At 48.1% G+C, this 13,278-nt stretch overlaps 1 protein-coding gene across 2 annotated transcripts in view; it reads left to right on the top strand.

Moving 5' to 3' along the window:
* Window positions 1–13,278, top strand: part of RARA (retinoic acid receptor alpha) — a 148,298-nt gene that overhangs the window by 68,691 nt on the left and 66,329 nt on the right. Inside the window, exon 1 of one of the 2 annotated variants that reach the window (XM_056864006.1) lies at window positions 4,504–4,717. The exons of the other annotated variant lie outside the window; for it this stretch is intronic. Coding sequence (XP_056719984.1) covers window positions 4,549–4,717 — 169 coding nt within the window. The 5' untranslated portion in view covers window positions 4,504–4,548. Of the gene's footprint in view, window positions 1–4,503; window positions 4,718–13,278 lie in introns of those variants that run through there. 2 annotated transcript variants of the gene reach the window in all.

Below are 13,278 nucleotides of genomic sequence, written 5' to 3'. Positions count from 1 at the left end.
CTTAGGACTTTGATGGATACCTCCATGAACACTTCATTGGTTGATGATACAGTGCTGTTTACTATTAGAAACTAATTGCCCCTGGGCCAAATCAGTTAATAACCCTGGTAAGGCAGGGCGGTTTGCTAGGGAGAAGGGGGAGATTGCTGTTCCCTGTTGCATGAGGCGTGGCTCACTTGCTTGAGTCATCTGGAATGGTTTGCTTTCCTCGGTATTGCTGAACTCTTCTGTCACACTGTGCTCTGGGTTACGTGGATGAAATGTGTTAAGATTAAAAAGGGTGACGTCACATCCAGATGTTTACTAGGCAGACTGGGTTTGTGGGTTGGTTTGCCATTGCCTTCCCCAGTCATCTACACGGTGTTAAGATTATCTCTTGCAAAAGATAAATGCAAGGAGGCTTGTATCTGATGACCTTGGGGGCACTTGTAAACCTGGGATTCTGTGAAATCACCTGCAGAGGTTGAAGGACTATGGTTATGGTAGGTTAGGCTTGTCAGGTCCCCCCTGGCCACCAGTGGGGGATATGGGGGTAGGGTTGCCAGACTGAGAAACTCCTGGAGATTGGGGAGTGGAGCCTGGGGAGGACAGGGACCTCAGTGGGGTACAAAGCCATAGAGTCCGCCCTCGAAAGCATCCCTTTTCTCCAGGGGGACTGATCTCTGTAGTCTGGAAATATGCTGTAATTCCAGGGGATCCCCAGGTCTCACCTGGAGGCTGGCATTCCTATGGTAGGTAGGGAAAAACACAGAGAGTAAAGAGCCCTTCAATTTCAGAAGCCAAACCACTTGAGTTTCTAGCATTCAGTTGCAATCCCATGAAAGAATATATATGAAAACGCATCATGTCATTGGAATTCAACATAATTGTTTTTGCAGGAACTATCTAGGGAGGGGGAATATCCCTGCCCGATCCTGCTTGCGGGTTTTTGTGGCAAAATCCATGTGGTTTATACACAGCTGCACCCAAAAAAAAAATTTTTTTTAAGCTGAAAGAAGGCTTGTCTAAATTGGGCAAACTGAGCACATTATTGCTTTACCCGTTCATAATTGTATTGTACTTCGGTTATCCATAAGAGGGGCAAGGGGCACGCAGGACCCCTGACATCACAGACTGTTTGAAAGCTGACTTTGGTATCCAAAAGCTGACCAGTATCCAATTCTGCCTTTCTATGGAAATGCAAAACGTGCAGCCCTGCCTATTAAACACTCTTGTCACATGTTTTCCTCCACAGGGTGTTACTCTGTGGAGGCAGAAAACAGTGCTGGAATCTACCCTGGATGAGTTAGTAGCAGATCTGTCTTTGCTGCTTCCTCCAGAGCTGCGAGGACTAGAAACTTTGCTCTTCTTTTAAAAGAGAACTAGGATCCTGTGGACTTTACTTGATTCTGTATCGGAGAACCCTGTTTTCTACCTTGCCCTCTGACAAGCAGATCCTTGGATTCCCTCTCCTTTTGTCAGTTTCTCTTCCTTGATTTCCCTTTTGGAGCTGAGGTAGCAGAACAACTAAGAAAAATGATAAGAGTCAAAAGTCCCCAGTTTTAATCTTTGGACAGCTGTGAATCCACTGGCAAACTTCTTCTCTTATCTAGGGTTGATAGTACTGATTTGATTACAGGGCAGTTATTAGGATCACAGAAATTTATATCGACGTACATTAAGTGGGTTGAATGCATCCAAATCGTGCTATAAACACTGCATTTTTCCTGTATGTAATACAGGAAGTAAGATTCTACCTTCTCAAACATCAAAACATCAACCTGATGAGGAATTATGTGTGGCTTGAAAGTTTGCATCCTGAATTTCAAATGTTGGTGAACCAGGTATTTTTTATTTAATTCATTTGTATCCCGGCTTTCTCCCCAGTGAAGACCCAAAGCGGCTTACATTGTTCTCCTCGCCGCCATTTTCTCCTCACAGTAACCCTGTGAGGTAGGTTAGGCTGAGAGAATGTGACTGGCCCAAGGTCACCCAGTGAGCTTCCATGGCACAGGTGGGGATTTGAACCCACATCTCCCATATACCAGTCTGACACTCTTAACCACGCCACCCATCTTTTGCGAGAACCAAAGTGCCCCCACAGATTTTAATATTAAAAATATTTGAGACATCTGACCTGCCCCCTCCCACAACATTTTCTAGCTCCTGCAACCCATGATCAAGACCATCATGGCCTCGTGGTTAAGGTGTCAGACTAGGACCTGTGAAACCCAGGTTCGAATCCCCACTCGCGCCATGGAAGCTTGCTGGGTGACCTTGGGCCAGTCACACACTCTCAGCCCTGACCCTGGCAAGAATTTGGATGGGAGACCTCCAAGGAACACCAGGGTCATGATGCGGAGGCAGGCAACGGTAAACCACTTCCAAACGTCTCTTGCCTTGAAAACCGCACCAGGGGGTCGCCATAAGTCAGACGTGACTTGACGGCAAAAAAAGAAAAAACACACAGGCCATTTATGCATGAGAGGTTTTGCCTTGGACGTACCGCTCTCTGGATGCACGTTCTCCCCGTCCAAATTCTCAGAACTCTGCACGGGGTGGGGGGGCTTATTTTTGCTTTCTGAGAATTCGGATGGGGAAAAACGTGCATGTAGAGAGCGGCGAATCCAAGGCGAAACGTCCCATGCATAAATGGCCACACACACACACAAAAAATCCAACCCATAATCAGCTAGCAGTTGCAACGATTTGGCCAGGATTAGAACCTGTGCCCTTTGGAGTGTGCATGTGCCGGCCTTCATTTCCTTGGATTGGTTCGGTCTTCTCTCCCTTTCCCACCTGTCCGCGCACGGAGGGGCCTCTCTCTCTCCTCCTCCTCCTCCTCCTCCTTTGCCAGCCTGCCCCCATCCCACGGGCATCCCTGCCTCTCTTGGCCGATGGGCCCCTGGTGGTGGCAGCGGCAGCAGCCTGCCGGTGGTGGCAGCTCTTGGCAGGCGAGGGGGAGAGGAGGAGGGGGGGGGGGAGCGCCCCTGTGATGTCACTGGCAAGGAGAAGGCCTGTGAGTGGGTCATTTGGAGGTGAAGCTTTTTTGCAAGGAGGGTTCAGGCGGAGTTCAGCCGCATAACATTACGCAAATGAGGAGCAGGAGAAACCTCCCTTTCGCAGAGGGGTGATGCAGGGGAGAGGGGCCGCCCTGGCCGGGCTCCTTGCAGCAAAGAAGGGGGCGAAGTGTGTGTGGGGCCCCCCCTCCAGCATGCTCTCCTTGCACGATGGGAGAAGCCCCCGGTGATGGCGCAGCGGCTGGCGCTTTGTAGTGGGAGGCAGCTGTGGGAGAGGCGTCCTCTCCCCCCTCCCTTTTTTTCCATTCCTCCTCCCCTTCCTTTCTTTCATTCATTCATTAATTTCTCTCCCTCTCTCCCTCCCTCCCTTCCCCAGCCTCCTATGCGTTTCCGCAGTTGCTGCGCAAGACACAGATCGCGGCAGGTAAGGAAAGAGTTAAGCCCGTGGAGAGCTGACTTTTCGTGTCAGGAAAGATTTTGGTGCTGCCTTTAATCTATCAGCCCTGTACATCACACACACACATGCACGCACACATGCGCGCACACCCCGCCGCACACATCCACAAACGCACACTCTCTTCCCGGGGAGAGGAGAACCCAGGCAGCTGGAGAGAAGAAATCCTTCTGCATCCAAGGAGACCGGAGGGCTCCAGGCCTTTGGCTTCTTCCCCGGCTCTGAGAATCTGACATTTGTACGTTTCGCTCCTCTTAAACCCTCTTTCTCCTCCTCTTTCTGTGGTCAGAGACATAGGTTTTGTTCTGCTTTTTAACAAATGTAGATGTAAGAACTCATGAACATTGTTCCTGTGCATTTCATCCCACCATTTGCCAGACAGGAAAAGCATTTGAATGCTAGCAGGAAGCCTTGCTTATTTTTTTCCCCCCTCCTCTCTGCATGAAACTTTTTTTACAAAAAAAAAAAGATATATTTTTTTTCCTGGAGGGAGTTGCTGCAAAAGAATACTTCTATTCCTCTCTCTTCTTGCCTAGTTTGGGAGGAGGAGGGAGAATCGTGAAACTGAACAGAAGGCGGAAATGTGATCAAAATGTTGTCTAACATCAGGGAACCTTCAAATAATTCTGCTTGCGGGAAGACTGAGTGGCTTGCATTTTATTTTTTTAAGTAAAAAATTGTTTTTGGGATTTATAAATATATTTTGGTCTTGAAATGGGAGAAGCGTCTCAGCCCAGGATTGGCCAGCATGTTCCCCCAGGGATCTGCCTGGAATAGAAGACTGAAGAAATTGAAGACTTGTCTTTTGGGTTTTGTTTTTTGTACAACTTTACACAAAAACATTGGTGGCCAACCCGGCCTGTTTGGCGGATTCCCCAGCTGCTTCTGGATTCCCTAAATACCTCCCCGCTAGGGATTGAAAGAAATCAGAAAACAGAAAACAACCAGCCGAACCTTCCCTGGTCCCCCTGGATTCGTCGCTACTGTAGGATTTTGCTCTTCAATCCTCCATAAACCTAACTCCCCCCCCCTGCTTCCCTCCTCCCCCCCCACTACCCCCCCCCACTTCTTTCCCTCTTGTTCTGCCTGGAGAAGATGTATGAAAGTGTGGATGTAGCTGGTTTAAACAGCAGTCGTAACCCCTTCTTCATGATGGATTTTTACAACCAGAACCGTGCGTGCTTGATTCAAGACAAAGGACCCGGGAACCCCAACCCGTACGGGACCCCTCTCCGTAACCAGCACTGGAACAGTTCCAACCACTGTACGTATAATGAGACCCCTCTGGGGCCTGACCCAGGTGGGGTGACACCCTCTTCCCCTCTCGCCAGCTTTTGATGTGACCTTATTAAGAAAGATTAAGAAAGCCGCTGTTCTGTGGTGGGGCGGTGGTGGTACGGGGGTCTCCCGCTTGGAGAGCCTTGCTTGCTTGATGTTCTTCTGTTGCTTTTATCGGATTTAGGGGTTGGGGGGTGTAAGATCAAGGGCTGGGGCGGCATTGCTTTTTGCACCAGGGTGGACTTGTTTGTGTGTGGTTTTCCTTGGATGTCGGGATCCCCTTTGGAAGGGACGGTGTCTTTTCCAGGCGTAGGACTTTCCCCACCGCTCGGTCTTCTGAATCCTTTCAGGTTCTTGGTGAGAATTCTCACTGCTGGCTTTCCTGTTCATGAGAAGGTGTTGGTGAATCTGTTTACAGGGGGAGATTATGCATGTGACTTATCTGCTTGGAGGTAGGATAGGGTTTTTTTTTTTTTTTTTGAAGTAGTACAGACTGTTCAAACCCCAGCATGCAAAATCCTCTTTAAGTTTGGAGACTCCTCTGCAACTCGTCGCTCCAAAATATTTTGTGTCTTGGTGCAAACATCTAACTTATCTCTGCTTCATATAAATGTTTGCTTTCTCCTCCCCACCCCACTCCCTAATGCATATTTTTTTCCTTCTCCTCTTGGATGTTAAACTGCAGTTTCTGGCCGACTGTTGGGAAGGGGGTAGGTGCGTTGTTTTCATCTTGTAAATTTGATCTAGTTCGGGAGACAGACCCAGGAAACTCGAGCTCTGCCAGCCGACACCCCCCCCCTCCCAACGCCCAAGCCGGGCGAGCAGTTCCCAGCTCTTGATAAGGTCTCTGATGAAATCCAATTAACTAAATAGTACACCAAGCCTTTAATCTTTCTATATATACATATGTGAACAGCCTGTGTGTGCGCATGTGGGGGGGTATTGGGGGGGTGATACAAGGAAATCCACTCAGTTTGGGGTGTGGATTTTTCAGGCTTTTTATTTTTTTTTACAAAATACTAGATTTTAAAAAAATCTATTGTTCCCACAATTTTCTGGACACGGCTATTGAAGCCTCAGATATTTCAGCCTAAACATCCTCTCTTCCCTCCCCTCCGTACCCCCTCTTCCCCCAATCATTTTTCTCTGGACTAAGTAACCCTCATTGTTTGCCTTAACCCCCCCCCCTCCCTAATGGCTATCCCAGACCCTTCCTGGAGCGTGTGGGTTGTTAATCAGTCTGTGATTTGGACTGAGTTATGTGCATCCCCCTTTCCACCTCTGTTCCAATTTTCCCTCCAACTTCCTCCCCCTTTTCCCAGACGAGGGGGTAGGTAGGAGAGCGCTGTTGGTTTTCAAACAGCAGTTTCTTCTGCGAAGAGCAGGGAAGGGGTGGGAGGAGAGCAAGAAAGAAAAGGAAAAAGCACATCCACCCCCGGCACTAGAGATCGGCCTGCCGGTGTGGAAACCCCATTGAAACGTCAGAGAGAGAGAGAACACAGTAGAACTTCTCAAACTTTCTCCTAGAAAGCCTCGAGCGGATGGGAAACTACATCTCCCAAATGCAGATCTGGAAATGTTGCAAGCAATTGCTTTGGTTTGTTTTTTAAAGGAGGTTCTTTTAGCTCAGGGGTGGGGAACCTTTTTTCTGCCAAGGGCCGTTTAGATATTTATAATATCATTTGCGGGCCATACAGAATTATCAACTTAAAATTAGCCTGCTATATTCTTGGGCAGTCCTAGCAGCTCCATAGCTAATGACTCTTTTTCAAGGCAGAAAAAAGCTTCCTTTTCTCGGCAAAACAAACTCACATCCGCCTTGAATAAAGGCTATTGCTGTCTGCGGGAGGGGGCAGATCACCAGTCTTAGATCCTTCTGAGCTAGAGATCTGCCAGGACCCACGAAGGGCCAGACCAAATGCTTTTGCGGGCCTTATACGGCCCCCGGGCCTGACGTTCCCCACCCCTGTTTTAGCTCCTCTTCTAATGCCCTCCTCTATCGAGGTGAAAGCGAAGAGGGGGAACAAGAACCAGGGTTCCCCTTTAAAATGCTAACCCTGTTTCCTAAACTGCTTAACCTTTACAGAATAGGGCTGATTTCGTCCTTTCTTCAGGGGCTTTTCCCTCTGGAATGCAAGCAACCTCTGAGAATCTTGAACATGCCCCTCCTGGAAAGTGGGGAAATAACATAAGGCATTGGGGGAGGACAACAATGCTTAGCAATTCTTGGGGGTTAAAAGCACTTCGGGTGCATTGATCTGTTTCCGCAGTCAGCAGAACTGAGCGGGGAAGGTTTTTCAGGCTGCCGAGCTTCAGGCTGCGGGTGAAAGGTTGCATTTTTTAACACTTTCTTGATGGCGGGGAGAGGGGAGCGCAGTTTCTTGCACACGGAAAACCAGCTTCTCACGGGGGAGAGCCGGGTTCCGGCCCATTCTTCTCCCAAAGGCGCTGTTTTGCTGGGTGCAAGAAGAGAGAGCGCAACGATTTCGGAGGAACATTCAAAACCTGCAGCTTCCCCCCCTTGCCCGCCGCCCTCCCCCCAGCCAGAAGTGGTACAGCCCAGGGAAGCCGTGACCATTTCGTTCCTCTGGTTTTTATTTAAACCAGCTTTCAGTAATCCATGCAGGCGACTGTAAAAAGCAGGCCAATATTCTTATCCCCGTGTTACAGATGCAGGCGCCAAAGCGAAGGGGTGGGTGGGTGGTGGGTAGTCAGCTGCCCAGGGAGTTGGCGGCTGAAGGGAGCACCGAAGTAGGACCCTTCAGGCAGTGCCACCCATGGTCCATCACTGCAGAAGTAAGATGTGAATTACCCCTTCTGGGTAATTGCTTTTCTGTTTACCCTAGCTTAAGATAAAACAAGGAGAATCTAGCTAGGAATGCTTGTTAGGCCCAGCGTAAGGGGGGAAGAGAAGGCCTGTCCTGATTAGATTACCGTCTCCTGAAACAGTGTACACTCCTCTCCACCTCCCCTTGCAAAATTCAGAGATGTTTTTATTGTCCCCCAGCAGTTCAGTTAAAAAAGAAGCCAGGGTGTGATCCTGGTAGCCCGTCGGCTTTATTAAATACTGGCTTAGTTGAAACTTCTATTTATTTAGCCGCTTGTTTCATCCATAGTCTGCCTTCCTTGCTGAAGCTCAAGGCAGAGTACAATAAGAAAGGGTAATAAATGCAATAAAGTGTCCTGGAATGTCTTCCGGTCATTCGAGCTACAACCCAGTTCTCTTTATAAAAAAAATACCCGGCTGAACAATTCTGTTTTATAAATCCCGCAGAATGATAACAGTGCCTGCCCCTGTGGTCCCCGCCCCCCAAATCTCTTCCCTCGAGGTGGATACTCTCACCAGCAGCATCCTAAAATTCTTGCCAAGTCTGGTGAAATGCATGTATCTTCCCCTGGAATTGTAGCAATTTGGTGGAGGATGTTCACATGTGAATATAGTATATACTATATAGGCTTGGGTGGTGAAAAGCATTTAGTTGTTACCACTGTCATTTGATCCTGCCGTGTGATATTGGGAAGGGTGAATACACTGATTATCCGTTTTTCATCAGCAGTGCTTTTTGACAGGTCTTTATGCTGTTATTTATTTGCTTTACTTGTTTCCTGCCTTTTTCTCCAATGGGGACCCAAAGCAGCTTACATCATTCTCCTCCCCCTCTTTTGATCATCACAACAACCCTGTGAGGTAGGTTAGGCTGAGAGAGTGTGACTGGCCCAAGATCACCCAGCAAGCTTCCATGGCAAAGTGGGGACTGGAACCTGGATCTCTCAGATCCTGGTCTGACTGTCTAACCACCTCACAACGCTGGCTACATCAGCCGGTAAGTGGTACGGGAGCTCAATTTTCTTTAAAAAAAATGAGGCCTGGGTTCTAATCTCGCTGTCCGTTGATGCTGCAGTGATGAGAACCAATATGCTTTTATTTATTTAGAATATTTATACCCCGCTTTTCTCCCAATTAATGGGGCTTGAAGCAGATTACATCAAATGTGACTGCTAGCTAGAATGCTGGGTTTGGAGATGGGAAGGTCTGATCCCTACTGGATGGGCCAAATTATTGCTTCTAAACTGCATCTGCCTCCTGTGAACACGTGAAGCAGGCCTTATACCAAACCATGGCCCATCACGGTCAGTCCTGTCTACTCTGACTGGCACTTTCTCTCCAGGGACTCAGTCAGAGGTCTTTCGCACCTATGACCTGACCTTTTTAACGAGATGCTGGGGATTGAACCTGGGACCTTCTACGTACAAAGCAGATGCTCTGCCACTGAGGCATGTCATAATACTAGTCCCAACGTACCGGTATGTGTTTTTCGCATAAAACAAATTAAGGTGTCAAGGCAGAATTCTAGCTGTGGTCAAGCAGTTAAATCACAATTGCATATAATAGGGTTGTTACAAAGATAAAAAGCAATAATCCCAGGTGAGCCACCCCAAGCTCCTTGATATAAAGACAGGATGAAAAATACGTTTGCTGCTGGTTTTCCTTTTTCATCTGGTGAGAAAAGACTATTCTTGTTTTCCTGATGCAGGGCTCAGACAAAGTGAATTGTCCAAGCCCCATAAAGGGTCTTTGACACAAGTGGGACTTGAACCCAGATCCAGCCTAACCCCTGGTTCTCTTGTTTATCCTGAGTCTATATTCTTTTCCCCTTCCTGTTTAAAAGCTGGAAAGTTCATGTCTCCGTTAGGCCTCTTGCTCATCTCTGTCTTTGAGGATTCTTGCATTGCACTGAGGCTCTTATATATTCTTCAACGGATGCTCCTTATTTTTAGAAGGGCCCTCCTTCTAATTGCAGCAGTCCCACAAGGGTAACAGATCTCTCCTCTTTGCCCCATTGCCTGCCTTTAGAACTCCCACCTCAAAGAGCATTTTTGATGCTCCAGGCCTGCGGGCTTACCTTCCAGCAAGAGCAAATTGGAGCGCATGTTGCCCGTGCGCACAGAGAAAATTACAGAAAGGCACACAAAGGAAGCCAAGCATTGAAGAGCACGCAGACAAAAGTAACACAGAATGTGCAGAGAGGAACATATGTCTAGATAAGAACGTATAGCTTGAAAAGCCACACCCTTGAGCGGCCAGAAAAGCAACTAGGCTGAGAAGCTCAGCTCTCGTAAAAATGCAGAATTCACTACGCTCAGCCATATTTCTGTCTTGATGATTTGGTGTAAACGTATACGCTGCCATCCTACTCTCTCCTTTCCTCCTCAAATGCACACAAATGGAGAAACGGCAGACTCAAAAAAATCCCTCTTTTGGGTATATATTCCTGTGCATGTGGGTGTATGCAGGAATAGCAGGAAAGAAGGAATTTAAGGTCCAAGATACTGCTGCTGGTTTGCCATCAGAAGGTTTTGAAATTCCTTTCTTCTCTTTTCTCCCCTTAAAAATCACTTCCCGGCAACTCAGCACTCCAAAGGGACTTGACTTAACCCTTCCCAAAAAACTGATCTACAAACCGTATCCGACCGATCAACTTCTGAAGCGGGAAGGTCTCCCGGGAGATTCCATGCGTATGTCCTTTGGCCTTAATCCGCAAGTGGGCTCATTAGATCTTTCGGAGCTGTTTTGAGAATCTCTTGTTTCACACCCACCCGCTCCCCTCCCTCCACTTAATATCAAGCAGCCCCTAAGTGCACCTTAGATCGATGGGGAATTCCCCCTCCTGCCGATTCTTTAGCATGCTGTGTTTTTACTTCCCCCCCCTCCTGTTGGTTGTGATCCCCCCACCCAGTTCCTCTCTTATGAGTAGATAAGGGAACAATGGTTTCCCTGTAGCATAACTTATTTTGCCGGTTTCCACTGAGGCTCCCCCCACCCCGTACTCGCAAGGGTGTCTGCCCTTTATAGCAAATGGAAACCAAACGACACAACCCAACCACTACTGTTGTGGGGTAGTCTATTGGTATACCTCTCAGATCCCCCTACACCAAGTTCAGCCTGCATCGAGCGTGAGAAAATTGGGGAGGGGGGAAGACCCTGGCTCCGTCTGCTTCCTCTGGAGAATCTGCTGGCCTGCTTGCATGGGCAGTTCTCATGCCTGCTGTTGTTTGGGGGGTGGGGGGAGGATGGGACTGTTGGCAGGGGAAGAGCTGCAGAACCGGAAGTCGGGAATGTCTGCAGAGGGGTTATTTATAGCCAAGCCTGGCTTTCCTGGAGCTTTGCGTGGCGCAGAAGGGAAATCTCTGGCAGTTCCGTATGGCTCACGAGGGAAATCCTTTTGGCGTGGATTAAAATGGGAGCCCGGCCGTTGCCAGCGGAGAGGGGGCTGGACTTCTGCAACGAACCTTGCAAACTGTGTTTTGATGTGGCTCTTAAATTTTTATTTTATTTGGGAAGGAGTCACCCTGTTTCTTAAGCACGTCCAGCTAGAGCTGGGGTTGGGGGGTTAAGAGCTACGCCGGATTTTTAAAGAGCCAGCAACAATTTAGCGTACAACTAACCAGGTCCCTGGGATTTTTTCCCGCATCCCAGATGCTTTCTCCACCCAGCCTTTTAGATCCGAAAGGAAGAGAAACTCCCATGAGCCGCTCCGTAGAACCTGATAAACAACTCCCCCGTCTCTGACGTTCCTGTGGAACAGATGTGACTGTCAGTATCAGAGCACCCCTTGGATCAGGCGAGCACATGCACAGCCTCTGCTCAGCCGAGCCCCCCCCCCCCAATTCATCCATGCACGCAGCCCAATGAGAAAGGCAGCCCTGTCGCATTTTTTTAGATTTGCGTGCCTTTGCGTGACAGCCAGCTGTCTGAATTATGCAAGAAGGTAACCCAGATTCTGACCCAAGGAGACCGGAATCCTGTGAAATAAATTATAAAGTGAAATTATTTTTCATGTGTCCTGCATAATGTATTCTGTGTGCAAGGTGGATTTTTCAAGCAGGGATTGGGCAGCGCTCAGGAGGGACTTAGGGAGGTCCTGCCTCTTTTTAGCCAGGCAGTAAGAACTTAGGGCAGAGTTAAATGATACACACGCACCCCTCTGATCTGTGGAAGTTCTTTGCATCTTCTGTGGTATTCCTATATGTTTTCAAGCTCACTTCTGCAGTGATGCAAAGGACTTGACATGTTGGTTGGGGGCCAGCGTCGTGTAGTGGTTAAGAGTGGTGGTTTGGAGCAGTGGACTCTAATCTGGAGAACCGGGTTTGATTCCCCACTCCTCCACATGAGCGGCGGAGGCTAATCTGGTGAACCGGGTTGGTTTCCCCATGAAGCCAGCTGGGTGATCTTGGGCTAGTCACACTCTCTCAGCCCCACCTACCTCACAGGGTGTCCGTTGTGGGGAGGGGAAGGGAAGGTGATTGTAAGCTGGTTTGATTCTTCCTTAAGTCGTGGAGAAAGTTGGCATATAAAAACCAACTCTTCTTCTTTTTTTTATTTTTTTTATTTCTTCTTCTTCTTCCAGCTGAGTTTCCCACAATGCCAAAACTTAGTTCCTGAATCCAGTTTCTGCAATTTTGCAGTGTTCCTCTGCATGCCTGCCAGCATGCATCCACGCATCCATGTCCTTTATGGAGTAGGACTTACCTGTTTCCACCTCCTGCTGCAACCCCTGAAAATGTATTCCTGGTGAACAGTGCTTAGGAGCGGCACAGGGAGGGATTGGTGGAAATCGGTATCCCCTCTTTTTCAGATGGAAATAATATTCCATTGGAGGAATGGTATAGTTGGCCACATGCCGCTGAGCAAGTTCTGATGCTGAAGATACGAATTCAGATCTCTTCCCACCTCCTCGGGGTGCGTGGAGTCAGGCATTCATTTTTTTCCTACCAAGTGCTAAGGGTGGAGTTTAACTGAGATCAGCTGGACCAAATTAGTCTAATAAGCACAGGATTCTGTGTCTACAGTGAAAACTGTGCAAAGTTGGACTTGGAGACTTGAGTTCGAATCCTAGCTCAAACGTGGGCATGCTGCGGTAGAAGGCAGAGTAATTGCCATTGGTGGTCAGACTGGAACAAACAAGGACGGAGCTCCATACTGGCAAAATGTTTCATCCGTATTTGTCACAAGGTATAATTATCCCAGCCTCAGTTCCCCCACCATTCAAATGGGCAGATTAAATCTGCTTCATGGGGTTGTTGTGAAGGGTTAAGCAAAGGTGGTATAGTGGTTAAGAGCGGTGGTTTGGAGCGGTGGACTCTAATCTGGAGAACTGGGTTTGATTCCCCTCTCCTTCACATGAGCAGCGGAGGCTCATCTGGTGAACTGGGTTGGTTTCCCCACTCCTACACAGGAAGCCAGCTGGGTGACCTTGGGCTAGTCACAGCTCTTAGAGCCCTCTCAGCCCCACCTACCTCACAGAGTGTCTGTTGTGGGGAAGGGAAGGTGATTGTAAGCCAGTTTGATTCTTCCTTAAGTGGTAGAGAAAGTCAGCATATAAAAACCAACTCTTCTTACTCTTCTTCTGAATAAACATTACAGTTGATCTCAAAATTTGTCATGTGGAACGAGTTCCATATTTTGGGGAGAATTCTTTTTTATGCTCATTCCTGCAGAAATAAAGCATGATATGGTGTTTTTTAAAAAAGATACTGGGATAATGG

This window comes from Euleptes europaea, chromosome 18 (genome assembly GCF_029931775.1).
Source record: "Euleptes europaea isolate rEulEur1 chromosome 18, rEulEur1.hap1, whole genome shotgun sequence".
Lineage (NCBI taxonomy): Eukaryota > Metazoa > Chordata > Lepidosauria > Squamata > Sphaerodactylidae > Euleptes > Euleptes europaea.
This window is presented reverse-complemented; position numbering and strand designations above follow the sequence as displayed.